Source organism: Phascolarctos cinereus, unplaced genomic scaffold (assembly GCF_003287225.1).
Source record: "Phascolarctos cinereus isolate Bilbo 61053 unplaced genomic scaffold, phaCin_HiC Scaffold_5;HRSCAF=322, whole genome shotgun sequence".
NCBI classification, from domain to species: Eukaryota; Metazoa; Chordata; class Mammalia; order Diprotodontia; family Phascolarctidae; genus Phascolarctos; species Phascolarctos cinereus.
Window position 1 is genome coordinate 43,731,925 of NW_027555958.1, and position 11,329 is coordinate 43,743,253.

General features: G+C 44.1%; 1 protein-coding gene across 1 annotated transcript; it reads left to right on the forward strand.

The window, feature by feature from the left end:
- Positions 1–466: 466 nt before the first annotated feature.
- MINDY1 (MINDY lysine 48 deubiquitinase 1) lies at positions 467–10,651 on the forward strand. The gene is made up of 10 exons (XM_021004666.2): positions 467–1,059; positions 5,798–6,222; positions 6,590–6,647; positions 7,015–7,079; positions 7,422–7,580; positions 7,937–8,039; positions 8,259–8,401; positions 8,860–9,051; positions 9,609–9,755; positions 10,046–10,651. The coding sequence occupies exons 2-10, from the start codon at positions 5,800–5,802 to the stop codon at positions 10,124–10,126; spliced, it is 1,371 nt and encodes a 456-aa protein (XP_020860325.1). The 5' UTR covers positions 467–1,059; positions 5,798–5,799; the 3' UTR covers positions 10,127–10,651.
- The last annotated feature ends 678 nt before the right edge of the window (positions 10,652–11,329 follow it).

Here is an 11,329-nt window from a genome sequence, read left to right on the forward strand (position 1 = left end):
ACTGTCCCTTGACGCATTTTCATTTACTTATCCATCTTTTTATTTCCCTCTCTCAACCCCTGCTCCTTCTTTGATGATCCCTAAGTTGGTAATTAATGGAAGTGATCATAGTGGGGAAATGGCCAAAGAAATGGAACCCAGGAGTCTCGGACTGACTGTGCTGCATTCTCAGTTACCACTGGGTGTAAGGTTGTACAAGGGGAGCTCAACAAGTTTGTCTAGGGCTCAAAAATGACACAGCAAAGGCTTAGGGAAAGGAGAACAGGGGCTAAGAGCACCAGGAGGGGAACAGGGGTAAAAAAAAAAAAAGACAAAATACACGTTGGCATGAAATGAGTCAATTGCAAGTAACACACACTGAAAGCTCTGGGAGTGCTGGGTGGGCAGCATGTTATCCCCTCCCTCTCCTGCTCCTCCCCCCTCTCTTGCTCTTCCCTACTCTCACCAGAGAGGCACAAGAGTCCTCATCCTCTCTAGCAGCAGTGGGAGGGAACAGAAGGGCTCTGTTGTTTTTCTCGCTTCCTTCTCCTTCTCCCTCTCCCTCTCTCTGCCCGTCGCCAGCTGCTGACCACGGCAGATGGCCCTCATGAAAACCTTTTGGAATTCGGCACTCTACCCCCTGCCCCAGGGAATCTGTCTCTAACTGATGATTTCTCTCAATAGAAAAAAAGAAGAAGGAAAAAAGAAGAACAAACAGAAACTTCCCCCTGGAAAACCAGGCTTTAGTCAGGGCCTGGAGAGCGCACCCTAGATCTGGAGACCCTCCGAAAGCCTAAGGGGGTTTGCGTATTCGAAGGTTACACAGGATGGGGCTGAGAGGAGAAAGCTGAGCTGTATCTGTGGCACCCCCCTCTCTTTCCCACTGCCTGACTGTGGTGGGCGTGAGTACGAAACTGCTTCCTCCAAGCCTGGACACCAACAGCTCTGAAGCCCGTCAAGCCCAGGTGTTGACAGCTGCGAGAAGCTATTGAAGCTGAGCAGAGAGCATCCTTCTGTGGATTGGGAGCCCCCTAGCAAACTCCTGAACTGAGTCCCTGAAGAAACTCCCTCTGGTTTAAGGTAAAACTTTCTTTTAATTACTTCCCCTGTCCTGATCTCTCTTTCCCATCTAGCCTTTGGGAGATGACACCACCCTCCCAAGCTTTATTCCACACATTCTGAAAGGTCTTTTGAGGGGGGAAATATAGGAGGAGTTTTTTGGTTCTTACATTCTTTCCTTTAATGCATCTCACTCCTTTGTGTAGGGAAGTGGATGGGGCACACGATACTCTTGTGAGTTATTTGGAGGAGAAACTCTGAACCACGAATGGAGAGTTTGGGGGACGCTGAAAGGGAATCTGGGACAATAAGGGACTTAAGTGAGAAAGGGAAGTTTCCTGGGGTCTCCTTGAAATAGCTACAAGTCTCTCTTTTCTTTTGCCTTCTTATCTGTCATAATTGGCTGTTCCCTAAGAATTCCCTGATAATGCCCCTTATCTCTCAAGAAAGGGCTAAGGCTTTATTTCATCCTCACTGACTTAAGGTAGAGAGCATGGTTAAGAATTTGGGGAGCCAAGAAGAAGAGAGAATTGATCAATTTTGGTGTGACCGCTTCCACATAACCTCTGCTACAGTGAAATGAAATGAAATCCTAAAGCCCACCAAACCAAGGGTGGGCATAAGGACAGGATGTACTTTATATACCTTGAGGAATGGGTCTCTGTCCAGTCTGGTCATTATTTTTTTAATTTTAATTTACTTATTTTTAGTTTTCAACATTCACTTTTATAAGATTTTGAGTTCTAAATTCCCCCCCCCCCAAGACAGCATGCAATCTAACACAGGCTATACATGTACAATCATATATGGTCATTATTTCTAATACTCAAGTTCTCTTGTTGTCTAGTCCCTAGTCCCTGATCTAGTCTCTTATGAACTGATAGGACCTCATTCTTTTTTTTTTTTTGGCTTTTTTATTGGTGAGGCAGTTGGGGTTAAGTGACTTGCCCAGAGTCTAGAGGCTAGATTTGAACTCAGGTCCTCCTGACTCGAGGACTGGTGCTCTATCCATTGTACCACCTCTCATCCCCATCCCATTCTTTTTAAAGGATATCTGCCTCTGAAGTCTTTAATTAGCTTCCAGTCCCCCAGTTAATTATAAATAGATTCTGGCACTACACAGAAGATATGAGAGGGGCTTTCCAAACTGTTCCACCTTTACCAATCATTTTAATATCAACCTCCTGAGTTTTCTTTAAGTGCTCCTGGAAGGTTGGGGGAATAAGACAGAGAGAAAAAAGAGGGAGAGAAGAGAGAGAGAAGAGAGAAAAAGAGAATATTTTGAGAGAGAGAGAGAGAGAGAGAGAGAGAGAGAAGGGAATAAAACATGAAAGTACTTTCTGTGCATTCTGACTTAAAATTAACAATATACAAGGACATGCAGCTGGCTATCATATACTTAAGTTCAGAAGATGGGTAGTTTGAGTACATATGCTACAGCCATATTCCTCCAATTCTTCTAACCTGGACTTTCGTTGCCCATTCCCCATCTCCAGTTCTTCCTATAACTTCTACCTTCAAATCCCTGCATTTCAAAATGGAAAGCATTCTGAGCTCGTACAGGAAAATGAAAAATGCATGATTTCTATGAAGATTTCATTTCTCTCTCAGATAACCTGTGTAAAAGGAATTCGAACAAGAAGGGTCAAAGGGGGATGTTTTCCTGGAAATCAAGGCCTAAGATCCTTTTTATCAACTATCGTCCAAGACATGTTTATATCCTTATTGCTACTTAGTTCAATGGTTGTAGACATAAAGGACATAAAGGTAGCTAGATGAATGTAAAACAAGAACAGGCATTAAATAAGTGAATTAATTATTTACTGATCCAGTCATGTATAACCTGAAGCTTAACCTTTTAAGTTTTGGGTTCACAACTGGATACAGCCACATGGGCCTTGTCTCTTTGTCTTCTATCATTCCTGATGAGTTGCCTTTGGGAAATTTCATACTATAATTCAAACTCAGTCTCCAAAAATGGGGGTAAAAGGATCGCCAGCTCCTGTACAAGCATTCAGGGTAATAGTGCATATTGAGTGCAAGACAGACTTTATTCTACTCCTTAGAAAATGCAAAAACAAATATTCACAGTCTCTAAGAAGTCAATAAGATTCTCCTTCCCTTGCCAGTGAGTCCCACCCTCCTCAAAGGGCCTATGTGGTCCTCCAGAGTCTTAGTACCACCCTGTGGTTCAAATTTCTTAGAATGGGAAATGAACTTGAGGTTGTTAGGGAGACAAACTCCAAATATTCTGGTGAATTTCTGTTTCATTTTTATGTAGGCATTAAGCCTTAGTGTATTACTCTGAAGTCTCAGACTATCCCTAGGAAGGAAAAGCATTGCTAGATATGTACCCCTTTCTCAATGGACCTATACCATCCAAATAATTCATGATAGCAGAGAACAATAGAAAGAGCTTTTGCTCCCTCATGTTGCAGCTTCATTCTCTTGCTGTTCCTCCAGTTCAAAGAGCCATATGTATAATCCTTTTCTTCTTCCCCAAGAGGCTGGTGCCAGCCAATAACTTCCCTTCTATCTGTAAAAGCCTGAGTGCCAGTATTCTCAGACTTGAAATTATTACAAAAACAATCCCAAGGTTGATGTTGTCCAGGAAATGCCCCTTTATCTTAAGAGAAGGCTGGATTCTAGGGTCATATTGACCAGGACCTTGACATTGACCAGGAAATCTCCCATCCATCCAGGAGGTATTGGGCTTCTTGGATTTTGGCTCCAAGAATACTCCTCTTAGGCCAAATGGATGATAGTAATGAACCTCTGCCCAACAGAGTCATTATAGAAGGGAAGATGGATTTGGGAACCCTCAGAGCCCAGGTCTTACTCTCTATTCTGTCCTCCAAAAAGGCAAAAAGGATGAAAGGCTTGGTATGTCTGTTTTAGTTCATAGGCCCTGCACAAAGGAGTATTCTGACCCAATGACTGAGTCAACTGATCTATTGCAAATCAGTCCACAACAACCTAAGCCAATCTCCAGTCTATAAGATTCAATCACTCGCCCTCAGTGAGTTATCAATATATCTACAGATGCCAATGAACATGTCCACACCATCCATGGAGAGATAGAATTAAAGTCTCAGACAAAGGTTCATCTCTCTATAGAGCCTCACAAGTTAATCGTGGAATTCCCTGACCTTATACAATATATACAATCAAGGGGGGAAATGTATGTTGTATATATATATATATATATATATATATATATATATATATACAATATATACAATCAAGGGGGGAAATGTATGTTGTATATATATATATATATATATATATATATATATATATATATATATATATATATATATATATATATATATATATATATATGGGGTGGGTGAGGTTCAAAAGAGGTGAACATAAAAAAAAATCTCATTAGGCAGATAGGTGGCTCAGTGGATAGAGCACTGGCCCTGAAGTCATGAGGACCTGAGTTCAAATCTGGCCTCAGACCAAACACTTGACACTTACTAGGTGTGTGACCCTGGGCAAGTCACTTAAACCCAATTGCCTTAAAGAAAAAAAAAGAGGTGAACATATTTGATGAAGTAGAGTTGGGAGGAATGTTATTCCTGTCTTCCAATTAATCCAGAAAGGTTTCCTTACTATTTTAGGAATTGCTTCTGTGCTCTGGCTGGAGACCATAGTGTATGATCAGGGCTTCAATTTAGTCTCCATAACTTATTCCTATATTTCTTTTCCTCACCCACGGGGAAGTCCTTCCCAAGGTCTATCTTTTACTCTCCTGCTACAGTTTGGGGCCATGCAAGGAAAGGAGGTTTTCTCAGAAAAGCATAAAATTTCCCTCAGTGCCCTAAAGGGGGCATTATTCTAATTTACTATCCCTCTTTTCCAAAAATTCCAAGTACCTTAAACTTATTCACTCTTTGACCCCTCATGAAAAAGAAGGGAGAAAGCAGATAATTTGTTCTTTGAGGAAAAGCATAAAGCTTTTATCTATTCAAGGTATCTCTTGGGCAGGCAGGTAGCAGGGCCTTGTTGTAAGACAGAGGGGTCCAAGGAGCACCAGCCCTGGATTTAGGAAGACCTGAGTTCAAATGTGACCTCAGACACTTGACACTTACTAGCTGTGTGACCTTGTGCAAGTCACTTTTCACCCCCCTGGACGAGGGGTCCAGACAATGATTTCAATCCTCTTCTTTCTGAGAGTTACAGTTTCTGAGAGTTGTGGCTGGGGTTATTGTCTTGATGTTCTTCATTTGGTGAGCAGAACACTGGGATTTTAATAATTAGTGCTGTTTGGTGGGGGGAGGGTTTCTTCCTCTATCTCCTTTGTGTGTCTCAGTCCCCTTGTTTCTCTTCTTATTCTTGTTTCTTTTCTCTTCTGATTTGCTTTGTTTTCGAGAGTTGACTCCAGTCTGTGCTCCTGATTTCACTGGAGTGATCCACCCCATATTTGTATGTTTTCTCCTCTTTAGTTCCATCTAGTAACAGCCAGATAGAGGCAGACAGTGACCAGCCTATGACCCTACTGTTTATACAAGCCAAGAAAAGAAGAAGTTAGTCCTGTTTGTATCCAGTAGAGGGGCAGTGCCTGAACCACACCCAGTTTTTCATCACTGTCACTACTATCCTTTTCCTAGACTTCCCTAGATCTACCTATATCTGATGCTTAACTTTTCCCTGACTATTCACTTTGCTGATAACAAGCCTGGACTGAACATATATCCTTGTGGTCATTGGAGAGGGTTCACCTGTGGAACACAACTGACTTGCTTCCTTCTAGCCATGGAGCACCCTCAGCTTGGCCAGCCATCCTCTGATGAAATCAGGACTCCAGAAGCAGACACCCTTGAAAATAATGAAGTCCTGTCAGAGTCAGAGTTGGACACTAAAGACGAAGATACTCAAGATGCTAAGGGTGCAGTTGGAGGGCAGGAACCAACAGACCAAGTGTCACTGCTGGCCCAGGACAAGGGTAACTTGGAATCACCACCTCCAGAAGATGATCTACAGCAACCAGGACCAGCGAAGGAGGAGCCCAGCCCTCAGGAGCTGCCCCAGTCTCCTTCAAACCATCAGCAGGAGCCTGACTTTTATTGTGTGAAGTGGATCCCCTGGAAGGGGGAGCGGACACCCATTATCACTCAGAGCACCAATGGGCCTTGTCCACTGCTTGCCATCATGAACATCCTCTTTCTTCAGTGGAAGGTATGTACATATATGCATGGGGGGGGGCACAGGAGGAGTTTCTGCTGAGGGGAAGTGTAGAATGCCTCCTTCTCTAGCTACCTTCCACATCATTCCTGTTTCTTTCAAATGGTAACAGAACTTCACATTATGCCATCTGTTTCAGTAACTCAAAGATAGATCCCATTCTTCTTTGAGGTTTTTCCTGATATTTAATCTCCATTTTTTTTATTGTAGTTGTAGGTGTTTTTATTCATATCACTTCATCCACCTAGCCTCCCCACCCCTCCACCCCCATAGGTCCCTTTTTCTACAATGCTTTGTATTCTGGAACTTGTGAAAGGACAGAAACACCATTAATTCTTTGGCTATTCCTTCTTGTCTTCAGGTGAAGCTGGCCCCTCAAAAGGAAGTGATCACTTCAGAAGAGCTAATGGCACATCTTGGTGAGTGAGTTGCATGTGGACTGGAGTGGTATTCAATGCAGCTCTGCAGGTAGTGGATTTGTCTAGAATTGAAATTCAGAATAGCAAGGGGTTTGCCTTGTGAGATGCTTTCTATGAGTCTGGCTGGTAAAAGAACACCAGGTTGGTCATCAGGAGACCTGAATTCAAGCTGTTGCTTGGCTACTACCTTTCTGCCTAGCCTCTCTGGATTTGTTTGCTTATCTAATAAAATGCGGGGTTGAAACTAGATGCATTCTAAGATAGCTTCATATCTGGCTTCTCTTCTGGATCTCCAGTTATCCAGGGGAAGGGAGAACCTGTTTGGGAGGTTTGTCAGGGTTAGTTCATAAAGGACTTTCTACCATAGGAGACTGTCTACTATCCATCAAGCCACAAGAGAAGTCAGAAGCACTGCAGCTAAACTTTCAGCAGGTAAGACAGGAGGGACTTCCAAGATAGAGATGTGAAGATTTATATTCACCACTGGGTACTTTAGACAAACCTTCTCCCCTCTTTCCCTGGTGTGTTTCCCTTTTCCCCATTTTTAAGGCAGGGGTTCTTTCTCCTGGAAAGATCCTTATCTGTTTGGGTTGATGAAGCAAAGGCAGAGATCAGAAGAGGTTGGATGAATCATGCAAGGTTCTAGGGAAGATGAATCAAGACTATTGGACTAGGGAGTACAGAAATAGCAGGATTCTGTTCTCTTCTTGGAGATGTGTGGAGAGTGTGGAGGTATGGGCTGGCTTCTTTGTCTCTCCCCTCTCCCTACCCCAGAATGTAGACGATGCAATGACAGTACTACCCAAACTGGCCACGGGTCTGGATGTCAACGTGCGCTTCACAGGCGTCTCTGATTTTGAATATACACCTGAGTGCAGTGTCTTTGACTTACTTGGAATTCCCCTCTATCATGGTTGGCTGGTGGATCCACAGGTGAGGGTGCAAGGAGTTCTATTTCTCTAAACAAAACTGAAGCAAGACAAGGTGCTGGGGAGAGCAGCAGGAACAGAATGGGGGTTAAGAGGGAAAGGAGAAGAGGGCTGAGGGGGCTCTTAGAATACAGAGAGCAATGATTGATGGGATTTTCTGGGCAGATTAACCTTAAACAAAAGACATTAAAAAGAAATGTAAATAGCACGTGGGAACCTGTACCAGTTCTTTATGAGTTGAGACATCAGGCATCTTTGGTCATGTTGCTGTAGCCATGGTGGGATATAGGAGGCATCCTACATCCCTGGGGTGGTGGGGAGGGGGTTCTTCTCATTCATGCAACCTCATCATCCCTATAGAGCCCTGAGGCTGTGAGCGCAGTTGGCAAACTGAGCTACAATCAGTTGGTGGAGAAAATCATCACCTGTAAGCACTCAAATGATACCAACCTTGTGACAGAAGGTAATGCCGCTACTCTCTACCCTTAGAACGCACCTCCTGCTTTATGGGGAGGGGAGACTAAGGCAGGCAATAGGGCAGGTGGAGGTAATATTTGGGGAGGTAAAGAAAATTGCCCTTAAAAGGGCCTCCAGAGTTTTAGGGTCATCTCTGGGGGATCCTTTCAGCTTCAGACTCTGGGTCTAAACCAAAGTTCATCCCAATCTGTGCTTTCCTTGCCAGGCTTAATCGCAGAGCAGTTTCTGGAAGTGACAGCAGCACAGTTGACATACCATGGACTCTGTGAGCTAACAGCAGCTGCCAAGGAAGGAGAACTCAGTGTCTTTTTTCGAAACAATCACTTTAGCACTATGATCAAGCATAAGGTGATAGAGGTTTCAGGGGGTTAGGGGTTTATGTATTCCCAGTGACCTCTTTCCTACATAATATTCTCCCAACTCACTGTGTTTAAGCTAATGTCCTTCAATGAAGAATTTGGTTGTGACTCCATCTCCATAGCCCTTGGGTAGCAGGCATTGCAGTGAGGAAGAAGCAGGGAGAACAGAACCACAGGGATCACATACTTAAGATACATTTATGCTCAGATATCCCCTTATTCCCAAATAATGCACTAAGGCCCCTTCTAGCTCTAAATATGTGATCCTAGGGAAACATGTGATAAAAAAAAAAAGATGCATATAACCAAAATTATGCTCACACTCTTTCACCAAACCCAGGAGATTCAAATGTACCCCAGTTGCTTCCCAGCAATTGTACGTCCATAAAAATCCCCAAGACTCCCTCCCATCAACTGTTTTCTGAACACTTTCTTTTACTTTGACAGAGCCATCTCTACCTATTGGTCACTGATCAGGGCTTTCTGCAGGAAGAACAGGTGGTTTGGGAGAGCCTGCACAACGTAGATGGAGACAGCTGCTTCTGTGACTCTGACTTCCACCTAAGCCAAGCTCTGGGCAAGGAGGCGGGGGCGGGGAGTGGGGCTCACTCTCAGGAGACCCAACGACAAGTGGATCAGGTGAGTGGGACAAGCAGGGGCTCATGTTGGTTTCATGGGGCAACAGCAGGTAAGGAGTGAGGCATGTAATTTGATGTTTAATCTGTTTTTGATGATCTAGTACAGGTTCTTAACCATTTCTGTCATCAACCTCTTTGGCAGTCTGGTGAAGCCAACCCACTTCTTCTCACAATGTTTTTTGTTTGTTTGTTTTCCCCAATTTGCAATTGAAGGAGATGCTAGATGTCAGTTAGAGGTTAGTGAAAATAAAGTTGTATTTTTTTCACCCATTCCACATTCACAAACCCCCTGAAATCAGACTCAGGCATTCGTAGATCTCAGGTTAGGGCTATCCATCTACTTCCTTTCTTTCTCCTCCTGCTTTCTATTTCCCCTACTTATTGTCTGACTATACAAGGTTAACTGGTTTTTTGGTTTTGTTTTGTCTTTGGCTGCGAGGGAGAAAGGCCTGGTGATCTGGGGTGGTGTTGGGTGGGTGGGGGAATGAGGGATTTATTGGTAAAGCTAGAACTGAGTTTCCCTAGTGTCTTTTGTCCTCAGCCCACTTTCTTTTTCAGGACTACATGATTGCCCTGTCCCTCCAGCAACAGCAGCAACAAGGCACCTTAGGTCTCAGTGATCTGGAACTGGCCAGGCAGCTGCAGCAGGAAGAGTACCAGCAACAGCAGGCACTGCCCATGCCAGCCCGTGCCCCAACCCCACAGGTAACCCACCCTAGCACTGGCCCTGGTACTCCCTCCTTAGGCAGGGCCTGTTCTGGTCTCCCTGAGGCTAGTCTTTTTCCCCCAAGTGTCCCTAATCTCAATATCTCTCACCTCGGCTTTTCTCATCTTCCAGCTCCCAAACCTCCCAATACTCTCCCCTCCGAAGAGTCTATCCGTACTCTCTTTCACTTTTGTCTTCTCTACCGTCCCATCAGCCTAGAATTCCAAACTCTACTTTTTCTGATACTTTTCTAGGGTAGATAGTTGACCAATTGTTCATGTTGATACAGGAGAGAGGAGCCTCATCTGGACGTCCAGCTGGAGAACGTAGGCAGCGGTCAAAGCAGGAATCGGACTGTGTCCTCCTATAGCTGCACCCCAAGCCAAGTTGCTGTGCCTAGTCTGATGTGCCCCACTTCTTTGAGAGGCTTCTCATTATGGTTCCTCCATCTGCCTGCCTGTTCAACCTAGCCCTTCTGGGTTTTCTTAGTAGTGGGGTACTAGGGAGCAGAGAGCAACTGCTATGGCAAGAGCCGATTAAGTCCATGGGGCTATTCTCAGTGTTGTCCAAGGGTTGTGCCTCCTATATCTCATGCCCACTTGCTGCTGTCCCCTGATCCTTCTCCCCATTATACAGGGAAGCATCAAGATGAGGGACGGGGTTCATGCTGCCCCATCATCTGCTCCATAATACAGAGACACTAATACACAGATTCAGGCTCCTGGGTGAAATTTCTTAGTCTAGAGTGTCCCTTTCTTCTCACCTCCAGTTGGCTGGACTTCTCTTGGCTGTCCCCAGGGCATGCTTCTCATTTTGGTTTCAGGGTTTTGTTTGGGTTTCTACCTGGCATTTTTAATGCCTTCTTAGAAGTTTGAAAATAAAACTTCTTTCCTGAGTTTTTTTTTAACCTTACACTTCATACCATCCTATAGGGCAGGGTGGAGTAGAGTATTTGTCATGGTGAGGTGTGGAAAAAGGGTGAGGAATGTGGAGGGCAATTTGTCCTAAGGCCAACAGAGGGAGCTGAAATTCCATTTGGTTGCTCTTGTTTTTTTCACTGTAGGTCCTATATACATAGTGTTCCAATTCTAAATCATCACTTTAAATCAACATTGGTGTATGAGATTTGGGTCAGGCTACATGTTGATCACAGAAACTTTAAAAGGCATCTTGGTCCCATTCCCTATACCCCACCTAACATAGAAGATATTTCCTCTCTTGCAACCTCTGACTTGGTGTCTTCTGCCCTGTGGCTACTTTCTTCATTGTTGATCTAAATTATTGTCTTTCTTCCCCAAGGAAGGATGAGTGGTGGGGGTGGGAAGGAGAGGAGGGTCTAGAGTAGAGGAGGTGGATCTAGAAACAATTCATGTTTGTGTTTTGAAAGTGCAGATCAAAAAAAAAAAGTGGAGATCAAAGCCTCTCTAGCTCCTAAGTTCTCCACCCAAAGGAAGACAAACCATAAACTTGCTTGTAAAGTTTAGGCTCTTGTGAAATTCTCCACTGACCATATGTACCTTGTAAAGACTGGAAGAGCCAGTGCAAAGCTAGAGGAGCAAGACTGCAGATTATC

Excerpts from the sequence above, each read along its gene's own strand:
- MINDY1 (XM_021004666.2), top strand. The coding sequence starts at position 5,800 with ATGGAGCACCCTCAGCTTGGCCAGCCATCCTCTGATGAAATCAGGACT. Across the intron at positions 6,648-7,014 it reads AGAGCTAATGGCACATCTTG|GAGACTGTCTACTATCCATC; the intron begins GTGAGTGAGTTG and ends TTTCTACCATAG. Across the intron at positions 8,402-8,859 it reads GCACTATGATCAAGCATAAG|AGCCATCTCTACCTATTGGT; the intron begins GTGATAGAGGTT and ends TTACTTTGACAG.